The sequence below is a fragment of the Drosophila biarmipes genome, chromosome 2R (assembly GCF_025231255.1).
Source record: "Drosophila biarmipes strain raj3 chromosome 2R, RU_DBia_V1.1, whole genome shotgun sequence".
Lineage (NCBI taxonomy): Eukaryota > Metazoa > Arthropoda > Insecta > Diptera > Drosophilidae > Drosophila > Drosophila biarmipes.
In genome coordinates, this window is record NC_066615.1 from 19752034 (window position 1) to 19764640 (window position 12607).

General features: G+C 44.0%; 2 protein-coding genes across 3 annotated transcripts in view; one reads left to right on the forward strand and one right to left on the reverse strand.

Moving 5' to 3' along the window:
* Positions 1-12607, reverse strand: part of LOC108022517 (exostosin-1) — a 70956-nt gene that overhangs the window by 8639 nt on the left and 49710 nt on the right. The gene's annotated exons all lie outside the window — the stretch shown is intronic.
* On the forward strand, positions 2041-7073 carry LOC108022518 (lamin-C). 2 transcript variants are annotated; one of them, XM_017091488.3, is made up of 4 exons: positions 2041-2612; positions 4995-5589; positions 5688-6493; positions 6552-7073. In XM_017091488.3, exons 1-4 carry the CDS (start codon positions 2212-2214, stop codon positions 6670-6672), a joined length of 1923 nt encoding a protein of 640 aa, XP_016946977.1. In that variant the 5' UTR covers positions 2041-2211; the 3' UTR covers positions 6673-7073. The 2 variants fall into 2 exon arrangements, with proteins under 2 accessions (XP_016946977.1, XP_016946978.1); XM_017091489.3 differs by having other exon boundaries at positions 2046-2612; positions 5688-6410.

The window sequence follows — 12607 nt, forward strand, 5'->3', positions numbered from 1 at the left end:
CCCAAGGCCTTTGGCATAATTCTTATCAATTTGTAATCTTAATCCCCAGCAATCCATCTTGCGACAAATAGGCGTAATCTAAAAAAAACTCTGCCGGAATACTTCCGAAAAACGAAGAACGAAAAACAAAAAACAGAATAAACAGTCCAACCAAACAAAGTCCGAGCAGGGGAAATAACAACATCATTTAACATCTGGTTGGGCTTTAACGCTCGTTTTCGACCGCACAATTGGGCACATTAATTAATTTTAATTAGCCAACGCTCAGAGCTTACGAACGGATGAAAAGTATAATTATAATTTCGAAAGAGGGAGGCAAGGAAACAGCTCAAGAGCCCGCTCATGATTAAAATTAATTCGGTGACGTCACTGAGAAGCGGCTGCGTTTTGGAGGTCAGTGCTACATATGTGTATAGTATACGTTGTATACTCGATTTTTTCTCCCTATTTATTTTGTTACTCGGTTCTCGCTTGGCTGGGAACTCGGCTGGTGACGTCACGGGCCTCGTTGAGATTGCATGACAAGTTCACATATTTTCTCGCAGCGTGTGAGCACTAGCGAATGCAAAGTTCTCCAGTTCTCCCAGCTCTCGGGGGCAAAATAAAAAATTGTTTGCCGGCTATTTGCATTTTGGCAAATACAAGCTGGCATGAAAAAGAGAAACCCTCCAGCAGTCTCCCGGTTCTCGACGGTTTATTTATTATTATGACTGTGGGCTCTCCACCAGGGCTCCCGTAGAAGTCAGTGTCAATAAATATTTCACTTGTGACAAGTTGACATTGCGCCAAGCCAGGGACTCGTGCCACCCCCATATCCTCCCACCTACTATGCCCGGCCGTATTTCATAATTTTGGGCCATAATTGACCCGCTGCTGATCGATAAACTCGAGTGACACATTGTCCATACGCCCTGTGGGCCAAATGGAACGGAATTGATGATGTGGGCGTCCATTGTGGTCGATTTTCATGTGTCGCACTCACTATTAGGGCCCATTAATTTATGCGGCCAGCCAAAGTCTAACAAATCATAATGAATATGTGTGGCCGGCAGGCGGAAAAACGGAAATTTGCCTGCAGATTGTTAAATATTAGACGGTTCTCCAGGGGACAAGCAAATATACATACATTCGATAATAACACTTGCCCCTCATTACAGAAATAAGATGACTATCTTAATATATTCGTATAAATATTCTATCAAAAATAAATGTTTTCTTCTTTATATTTTCACTTTCCAGTTGTTTCATTGCAGTTCTTATAAACATAAAAATGCTTTTCCTTGAAGCTTTCACGCATTCCTCACTTCATGTGTAAGTTTGTACTCCATCTCTTTTTCTAGTACCATCTCTAATTTTATAGCACTTGCCGTTCATTAACCTTGGACAACTCAGAGATTTCATTGAAGATTAGGAATGCATCGCTGGGATTCCACATAGAACTACAGTGGAGCTTTCTTAACCAAAGCCACAAGTATATGCGTTGTATTTTTAAATATAATCAAGTTTTTATAAAATATATTAACAGAATATATTGGAAATAATGGTATTTTTTAAATATTTGATATTCAAAACATTATAATACAGCATGCTTTGGTATAGGTTTCACAAAATAAACTAATCTTTAAAGTTGAAATAATATTGTGATCTATAGAAATAGTCACTTCCCTGGATTGGTAAATTTACGATCTTAAAAATCGAAGATATAGGAGTGTATCTCAAATCCACCGCAAAGAAGTTGCGCTGTAAAAAGAGTTTTTGGGGCCGGCGAACGGTGTTAGTTGGGTGCGTTCGGGGCGATTTCTATTTAGAGCTCCGGCGGCACAAACAGCTGTACATAGGAAAGCCCAGCGCCGCTTACGAATGCGAGTGGGAAAGCGAATGTGGTGGAAGGCGAGACAACAATAATAATAAGCCAAAAGGTGAGAGCGGAAAAAATAGAGAGAGCAGCGCCACATTCGTGTTGTATTTTCTGCTTTTTTTTTTATATATGACCGCCGCCGCTGCCGCCGACGACGACTAATTTTGTCGATGATAGCCGTTCGGTTCGAGGCAAGGTTTCAGTCAATTTTGAGCAGGCAAGCCAAGCGGACGTACCAGTAGAAAACTAGCTGCAAACGTCTGGAAAATAACACTGAGCTAGAGTCTTGAGAGGATTACGTACTTGGAAGCAGCACTCGCACCTCGCCCAACACACAGAATCAAAACAACAAAATGTCAGCACGCCGCGTCACATTGAACACACGCGTCTCGCGCGCCTCCACCTCCACGCCGGTGGGTGGGGCCTCGACCTCGTCCCGGCTGGGCGCCACCTCGCCCACCTCGCCGACGCGCACCACCCGCATCCAGGAGAAGGAGGAGCTGCAGCACCTGAACGATCGCCTGGCCTGCTACATCGATCGCATGCGCAACCTGGAGAACGAGAACAGCCGGCTCACCCAGGAACTGAATCTCGCCCAGGACACCGTCAACCGGGAGACCTCCAACCTGAAGGCCGTCTACGAGAAGGAACTGGCCGCCGCCCGCAAGCTGCTCGACGAGACGGCCAAGGAGAAGGCCAAGCTGGAGATCGATATCAAGCGGCTGTGGGAGGAGAACGACGACCTGAAGCCGAGGTAAAGCTCTAAGACGGGGTTTTGGATTTGGAATTGGTAGCACAGCGTATTATCAGGCAGTGATGTCATATGCTCGGGCCCGCGAAAAGCACGGAGAGAAAAAGCGAGTACTTAGGGAGACTTCTCGAGAAAGTACAGCCAAACGTGCTCAGGTAGTTCGGAGCAGGGTTGTTTTTTGTTTATATACCTTGAGCTAGGGGTTAGGCAAAATATTTATAGCTACTTCTCAGTACTCTGTTTATAAACTTAATTTTCTAACAAGAAACATTTTTAGGAGTTAGGAACCATAGTTTAGATTAATTCTTTCATAACTATAGAAACTTAAGAGTTAGGTTTCTCAGTACTCACAAATATTTTGATAATGTCATCGTTTCAATTCTAGCCCCAAGTTTAAATTCGGAATTTTCTTTATATGTAGGGCCAGACGCGGAGAGAGATAGCCAGTGAAAAGACAGAGAGCGAGCGAGGCCGATGATGTCATGGCAAAAGCACATTTCGAAAGCCACGCACATGGGAACTCTCTCACCCTATCTCTATAGCTCTTGTTTATTTTGTTCATAAACACTTCCAGAAGTCTCTAGGTATTTTCATGCAAATGTCGCGTTCTCGGCTAATGATTGGCCAAAAAAAACATCAAACAATAGCAGAAGCAGCGCCGTAAATCTCAATGAAGGTTACAAGACTATGATGTCATGGCACGCAGTTACAGATCCATACGTAATACCAGTTTTTGGTGTGATGTCAACAAACCAACGTTGGGCGCTTAGTTTTTCCATTTGCCAGATTTCCGTTTCGCGTCGTTTGCGTTATCAGGCAATATTTATTTTTGGTATTTATTGCGCGACGGGGCCCAAAGCTTTTTTTATTCACAATAGGCATGGCATTTTGTTTGTGTTTTTTGGACGAACGTGTTAACGAAGTTGAGAGTTTGGCTAAAAGGCACGGGCTTAAACGTTGGATAAACTTGAATTTTCAGGGTTTTCAGGTGTGTCAAAAGAGTTGAGAAATAATGTAACAAAGAGAAATTGTATTTGATTAGATACGATAAGATTGCAGCAGTATGGTGGCTTTTTGGTTATAAAAGATAAAAGTTTAACTTTAAATTATTGTTTTTATGAATTTCGAACATTGTTTACTGTTGTTTATTAGCCGAATGTTAAAAACACTAGGTTTTTTGACTAGGTTTTGATATCAAACTTCCCTTAAAAAATGTTATAAATTCCAATATGTTGACACACTCGTACATACAAGTAAATTAGGTCAGCGGAAGGAATTGGGCGAAAAGAAATGGAACTCTAACACGCACACACGAAAACCGAAACGCAGAAAAAACATCGAGAAAAGGAAAAACTAGAGCACAAACAAAACAACCTTGAATCTATTTCATTTTCCGTTTTTATTCCCCCATTTTTACACAACATTTCTTCATTAGCTACGAAAATTGTTTACATTTACTGGTTGCAACAGAAAAAGCGGAAAGAAAACCGCTGAAACAGAATGTGAGGTCTAGACTTTATAGAAATAAGCTTTCAAATAGGGTAAAAACACTCTCCTTAAAAGGTGAAAACCATATCCATATTTAAATTGCATTTTTGTTATTATTTAATTCAAGGCATGCAAAGTCGTTTATGCCATAGTTGGCTTTTGTTGTTATTCAATATAGAATTGTATTTAAAACGTGCCCACCACGCGAGGCGTCGATTGACAACCGAGTAATTTTCTGAAAATATTCTGGGATTATTTGTGGAATTTTAGCGGCTATTTTTTATAACGTGTTTGTTCTTGGCCAAATGGAATTCTAAATACGAAAAGCTTTGAACTGCTAGGTGGTCATAAATCACAGGGTGGAAGGGGGGAAGTGGTCAGAAATAGCCGGGCTACTTTATGCTAATGGCATGTGACGACTTCTCCCAAGGCAAACAAAAAGTTCGAAACGTTTAAATATTGATTCTCCTATGGAGGATCGTTGAACGAGTTCCCGAGCGGCGATACAATTTAAATAAATAAAATGAATAATACATTGGCGAGATAGAGAGAGCGGCAAGTTGGCTCTTGGAAATAAATGTGATTCGAAATGTGACTCAGTTCAAATGCTGTAGATAAGTGACGTCATTCAATGAGCACATGTAGATAAAAGGCGAAAAACAATTTCTCATATGAATAGTATTTATGGAATTGTATGGATATTCTAGTTCGCCTTGCAGTCCTTATTTTGTGCATTAGAATTAGAAAGGTAGCTAATAAATATACATATAGTTTTACAGAGGAGCAACTATTTGGGAAGAACTTGTTTTTGGTGTTATAGGTTGTAGTTTTTGGTTTTAAAAGGGATTATTTTTAGAATAAATATTAATTTTCAAATATTTCCATTCCCAATTCCAGACTCGAAAAGAAGACAAAGGAGGCTTTGGTGGCCGAGAACAATGCCCGTCTGTATGAGACCCGGTACAATGAGGTCAATGGCAAGTACAACCAGGCTCTGGCCGATCGCAAGAAGTTCGAGGATCAGTCCAAGGAACTCGCCTTGGAGAACGACCGCCTGCGTCGGCAGCTGGATGATCTGCGCAAGCAGCTGGAGGCGGAGACCCTGGCCCGCGTGGACCTGGAGAACCAGAACCAGAGCCTGCGCGAGGAGCTGGCCTTCAAGGACCAGGTGCACACCCAGGAGCTCACAGAAACCCGCTCCCGTCGCCAGATCGAGATCAGCGAGATCGATGGCCGCCTGTCGCGCCAGTACGAGGCCAAGCTGCAGCAGTCGCTCCAGGAACTCCGCGATCAGTACGAGGCCCAGATGCGCGCCAATCGCGAGGAGATCGAGCTGCTGTACGACAACGAGATCCAGAACCTCAAGGCCGCCGCCAACAGGGCAGCCCAGGGATCCGCTCATGCCACCGAGGAAGTGCGTCTCATGCGCGTCAAGATCGATGGCCTCAATGCCAAGCTGCAGGATCTGGAGAACACCAATGCTGGTCTGAATGTGAGTATTATTTTCTTCAAATTAAGAAGAAAGTGCTCTTTTTTCTTAATAATAATAATACTAATTACTCATTTACTATCTGCCCTATTTTTGGATAGGCTCGCATTCGGGAGCTGGAGAACCTTTTGGACACGGAGCGCCAGCGCCACAACCAGTACATTGCCTCCCTGGAGGCCGAGCTGCAGCGCATGCGCGACGAGATGGCCCACCAGCTGCAGGAGTACCAGGATCTGATGGACATCAAGGTGTCGCTGGACCTCGAGATCGCCGCCTACGACAAGTTGCTGTGCGGTGAGGAGCGTCGCCTGAACATCGAGTCGCCCGGACGTCCAACTGCCGATTCCGGGATCTCCAGCAATGGCACCCACTTGTCCGCCAGTGCTAGCTCCCGATCCGGAAGGGTGACTCCCAGTGGACGTCGCTCGGCCACGCCCGGAATCTCGGGATCCAGTGCCGTCAAGCGACGCCGCACCGTGATCGATGAGAGCGAGGATCGCACTCTGTCCGAGTACTCCGTGAACGCCGCTGCCAAGGGCGATCTGGAGATCATCGAGGCGGATGTGGAGGGACGCTTCATCAAGCTGCACAACAAGGGCACCGAGGAGATCAACCTAACCGGCTGGCAGCTAACCCGCATTGCCGGCGACGAGGAGCTGGCCTTCAAGTTCTCGCGCGGATCCAAGGTTCTGGGCGGTGCTAGTGTGACCATTTGGTCGGTGGACGCCGGAACCCCGCATGACCCACCAAACAACCTGGTGATGAAGAAGAAGTGGCCGGTGGCCAACTCGATGCGATCGGTGCTGGCCAATGCCGACAAAGAGGTGAGAGTCTTGTCCATATACAACACGTGCGGCACTTGCGACATCTGCCGCCACTGCAGACACCTCGAGTTTGTGCTCGACCAGTACGATATGCTGTAATCGTTTTTGGATTATAACTTACACGTGTATTCTTTGTTTTAGGATGTTGCCAGCTACGACCGTGTCCGTGCTAACGTTTCCAGCCACACCTCGCGGCATCGCAGCAGCGGCACGCCCAGCACGGGCTTTACCCTCGGTTCCGGAGCAGGATCCACTGGAGTGAGGAGTCTCTTCTCCCTGCTCTTCTAGGCGGCTCACAGGACTCGAATCGGTTTGGTTTGGCGCAGAGGCACCTCTTCCAAACAGCCCTCAACCCCCCTTAACTCACCGCAGAGACTCACAGACTCGGAGCTGCACATTCACACACTACACGTAGATCGTTATAATATATACATTATATAGATCCTTATCACATATCAAGCAACATGTGACTTATGTACAACCAACAAAACTTTGTTCAACTCTTAATGTTAAATGTTTAAGTGCCCTTAGTTCATGTCTTTGACTCTATGCGTCTCCTATGTATGCTTAAGTAAGATTTTTTCACACTCTCTTTGTAATTTATGATGAGAACATGCATTTTGGTAAAAATAAAAAAGATATAAATGTTGAAAGAGAGAAAAACAAGACAATCAATTAATGAGCAAGTTTTCGCAACTCCGCTGGGTGGTGGCTCTTTTTGCCAGCGAGCCAGTGCAGCTTAGGATTTGCGCGCGGAAAACTTCTTGAGTTGCTGTCGCGGCATTTTCCACTATCTCAGGTCCAAGTCCTGGCCATAATGGACAGGTAAGTGGAGGAAATTAACTACAACAAGTCGGGGGACAGGTGCAGCTGGGTGCAAAAGTATGGGCTAAAACCGAATGAGGTCAACGAAAAAGTTTTGCAACTTTACAACTTGAAAATAAATTAGGTTGGATCGCCGGGAAAGGTCGAACAAACTAGAGCTCAAGTTTTTAATGGAACAAATATACAGCTGCGGGCAGTGCCGGAAATATTATTAAACAATTCAGGGGAGGCCTTTTAAACTAATAAATGAATTGGAAATTGTAACAGTAAGCTGAGGGGATTTTTTCCATAAAAAACTATATCAGCGACAGACTAAAAAGATCGTTTTCTAAAAGAAAACTATTTTAAGTTTTAGGATCTCTAAATATAATAAATACATTACAAATAATATTTATTATAGAAGAGACTAAATAAACTATATATTAATAGTTTAATTAATATGCTCTATGATTTTATGAAATAAACAATTTCCAGTTTTCAATCCATTGATCCATATTCTTTTTTCAAATTTTAGAGTTTTGTAATTGTAAGACTTTTGGTCCCTAAGCATTCCACTGTTCCACCTGCATTTTGCGACCCACTCCGCAGGAATTAACATCACCAGGAAGAGGATCTTTTCGCTCGGCGACGCCAGAGCCAAATAGGGTTATCTATTGCTCAGCCATTTCTCGCAGTGCATGAGCAGCCACTAAGGCAACTTAGTGGCGCTTGAGTGACTGCACGATTCAATGGAATGAACGCGAGAGAAAGGCGTCAGAGAAAGGAGAAAGCGGCTGGGGAGTGTAGGCGGGGCAGCAGTAGACAGTTGACTTCAAAGTAGTTCTCCTTGGAAAAAGTTTTTCCCTCCTTGGCGCACGTTTGCATGCGCATAATAGGATTAGTCAAAGTAATAAGTTGTTTTCCTTCTCTACTTTTAGCTGCTGATGCTACCTAGATTCCTGCTGCTCACAGAAGTAGGATTGTTGCTGTTTTTTTCCAGGTGAGCCTGGCCAGGTGAGTGGGCGTGGCCGGTGCTTTGAAATGCAAATCTCGGCGAGACAAAGAAGAGACAGCCAGGTGAAAGAAAAGTTTTTCGACAGCTGCCTGCGAGTATGCAACATATTTTGTTGCATGAAAACCAAAGCCGCAAAAGCCCAGAAAATAAATAAAACATCATGAACAAAATGCGTTAAGTCTACACGGGGAAAATGTAGAATGGAAGGGAAAAATAATTAACTTAATTCTCCTAAGTTATACACTAAAACTAATGTTGAAATATATTTAATAAAAATAAAAACTTATCACTAACAATAAAAACTAAGTTACGCAACTCAATATTTCCCCAGCACGAAGTCTTTATAAGAAGACAATATAAAAGCTTTCATTTATAGTCTGCTAAGAGAATATTATTTAAGTTTTTTCAGTTTTTTCCTCAGTGCTCACTCATATGCAGAACACTTCGAGCCCAGCCCAAGCTCTTGGCTTATTGTGGTTTATTTTTGTTCTGTGAATTTTTGCGACCATTTTCGAACTTTTGGCAGCTTCCGCTTGTCGCCTCCCCGTGCAACTTAAGTGCATGGAACACGCTTATCGGTCACATCCATTCGCCCCAAATCACACACACTCGGGCACACAGCACACACAACACACAGGGACACAGAGAGACTTTTGGGGCTTAGGCCAAGATTTTGGGCCAACTGTGGGCCGACAGTAAGTTCGGTAAGTGGACTTTGAGTGACCTTTTTGTGGGGATCCTGTGGCCGTTCGGTATTCGGTTCCTGGCCAGGGCAACACGGTTGCGACGGTTGGTGAGTCGAAAGTTCAACACACAATAAAATTATGCAAATCTTGGGATCAGCCGCTTACGATTTCCACTCATCCATATATACACACCAGCACACACGCATATTCTCCGGCCTACGCAATTCGTTTTCCTTTCGAAGGATGTGGCAAAAGTTTGGTTGCGGTTCCTTACTTTGGGTTCAATTTTTGATTTATTAATTGAAATAATTGGTCAAGTTGGCAAAAGCCCGGCAATAAAGTGCTAAATTGCCGAAGGAATTGATTTGTGCTCGAAAAGGGCACAGTCTTGGTGGAATATTCTATGATTCGTGGTCGGAGATTTTAAGGATTCCATTTAAATACTTGGCATGGGTAAGGGTTTAAGACTCGAACAATGTGTGTGCTCTTTATTGAAAAATATATTGGCGTTTTAGTGTAATTGAAGGGTAGGTATTTACCTTTACCTATTAGGAGCTTCAGTCCTAACCAGACCTAATTGCATTAAATAAGAGTAAACATTTTGTTATAAAAAGTTCTGCTTGCGACATATATTAGGTCAAAAATTAAGCTATTCACTCTCTAATAAAGGGCATTCTCAAACAAAACACCAGGAGGAGGATCAGGATGTGCGTGGCTGAAGCGTCTAACAACCCAAATAACTGCTTAATTTGTTTTTCCTCCGACCCGGTCTTTGAAAGGACCTCCTAAAATTCACCTTTGCTGTTTGCTTGCTCAGCAGCAACAATAGCAAGGCCAGGCGATGAGGGTAAACAAAGGCTAACCTGAACCCAAACCCAAACTCAAACTCGAACCCAAAAGCCCCAAAAACCCCCTTAAAACCGTCAGCTGGCTGTTAGTTTGTTGACTTTAATGGACCAGTTTTATAGAGGCGGAGAGTGCCGGAAAAAAAGGGATACCCCGGAAAAACTGACACCGCCTGGTCACATGCGGTTCAACGCCCAGACTGAGCAGATTTCCCCAACAAGGCCAGTTGAGGCAGCAGAAATTATTCGCCACTCCTCGGTGGCCCAGGGTTTTAGAGGGTTAAGAGTGTTCCAGCCTTGTTTATGCCTAAATCAATTTGCCGCATGAACGGGTCTTAAGTGTAAGCGAAGGGAAAAGGATTCCCCCAAAGACCCTCATCTCTCCCGAAACATTCATATTCATACGTGTCCCGGACTAAAGGATTATTAGGAACTTTCCACTCCAAAAGTGAGACGTGAGTGGCCTACTTCAGGGGGCAAAAAGCCTCAATGCGGTCGGAAGGGCGGAAAAAATGTGGAAAATTAATAAAAACAAATTATAAAGGCATTTCACCCTAGGAGCCCGACGAAATGCAGGAATTTATGCTGTTTCGTAAATATTCTGGAATTGTTTTTGCCTGTGGCATCCACACACACAACATCAAGTATTTGCCCCATCTCAGAAGCTCTTTCACATATTAAAGCCGCAAAGGCGGCTGGCAAAAGGATGGCGGGGGTACAGACATGACGATGTTTGACCCATGTGGAACTGCATTCTTGGCCATATGCAAAATGTGGGTCAAATAAGCCAGAAGGGATTGTGCACAGAGCCATTACGTGATGCACGTGCCACACCTCGGCAGGTGGGCGAGGCCCCCAGTGTCTATGTCTGCCCCCGTTTCTCCGCCCTCCCTGTCGAAAATGCCACAATTCATCTTTTTAATCGCGACCCATAAATCAAATGTGCACAAAAATGCGGGCCAAAATGGGAAAATTCTTGCTGGAAAAAATCGTGTTGCATACTTCGTGGCGCGCTTTAAGTTTGATAGGAAAATTATATGATGTTCCATTACCATAGTCAGATGACTAGATGTCTGCACGATAATTGCACTTTAGGGGTTTGTAGATATGAAATCAGTTTTTATATATAGAAGTACAAGTATTTCTAACATGTGGTACATGTACCATTAAGTTTTAAATACTTGTGTGCTTATTAAAGTTTCAATTAAGTCGGTTTGGCAATTTCATTAGCAAATCGAATCAGTTAATTGGCGAATTTCACACAAACCCCAAACCGAAAGCCTTGTCCCTTGTTTCCGACCCTTGTGTGCTGGTCGATCAAAACCCAATTAACGTTGGTTGTTAAACGAACCAGCATCTGGCCCCATGCCAGCCAATAATAATAATTACAGAGCTGGGCAAATTAGTTGGCCAAGAATGAGGTGCGGAGCGAGGGACTCCTTTCAGTCGCCGTCACATAAATCAAACTAAACACCCCATGCATGTTCTTTGTTGACCATGTTCTGGTCGATTGTGGACCAGGTCGTTAATTGCCTGGGCAAACTCCCACCTTTGCCTTGGAGTCCCTTCGACTCGGTCGCAAGGTACAGGAAAAATATTTGTGTTTAATTTGGTTACACACATTTCGGTTGCTGTAACTGCAAATTGATTATTACTAGCCAAAACGCAGGCAAATGAACGTGGGGCGGTGGACGAAAGGGGTTAAGGGGATCAGGGGACGGAGAATCGTGGCGTTGGAGCCGCAATCTGCACAACTCTCAGCTCCGCACATCCCTTGCCGCTCCATTGGGCTGCGGTTTCTGCCAGCGAGTGGAGCGACAGGCACGGCGACATTGCATGTTGTCGGTCGTCATGGGTTAACATGGCTAGTTGGGTAAAAAGGGTGTGCGCACACGGAAAGAAATTAGAGGAAAAATGGTCATTATGAAGACAAGAACTATGAAAATCTCAACATTTTCCTACCATTTCTGAAAATGCCCTTGGAAAATAAAGAAAAAGTCTTACAGCCACATTTTAAGATTAAGACAATTTGGATTTATAAGATAGTAACAATACTATTTGGCCAAAAAATGGTTCTGTGAAACACTCTGAGCAATTTGGGAACAAGGAAAAAATAAATATTATATTTTGTATCTTTTTAAAGGATTTAATTTTGTCAGGACCTTTCCGTTCTAACCATAGTAGTTAGATAACCTTCCGACAAAGCCCTTTGAAATGGTACCCTTTTCTTTCCCAGTGAGTGAGGAGTGGGCATGCGAAAGATTCGCCACAGACGCGAATCTCCATGCGAGCTGGGAGTTTCCGGTTTCAGTTGGCAGCCTCGGCTTTCAAGAGCCGCTCCTCCCCTTGATGATTACACAAAATTGAATGGCCGTGCATCCTTTCGCTGGATGTGTCTACGTCTCCGCACGATTCTGCGTCCCTGACTGTGTGTCAATTTGAGTGTTGAAAAGTGGTCTCCAGTGGCGGCGGTTTAGTTTGCTTTTCGCGTCCTCCCCCAAATCGCTCCCTTTCGCCACTGCGCCGCGCCCCTCGTCTTCTGGCAGCGCGGAGAATTGCGAATTTTTGCTTGCCATTTGTGTGCAGATAACTTTGTTGTTCTCGGTTTGTTGTTCTCCGTTTGCATGCGCGAGAATGTGGGAAATGCGTGTGTTTTATTTATACACTCCCACGGCGCCACCCCTCTCATTTTGCCAATCCCAAGACCCTAAGCTTTCTGGTGGGCGTATCGCTTAAATGTATCCCAAATTCGAATTCAATAGCTATGGAAAAGTTTTTCTACTTGATACTTGGCAGATACTTGGCAGATACATTTTCCAGGCCTGCACAGCAGTTTTCTTTTGCAAA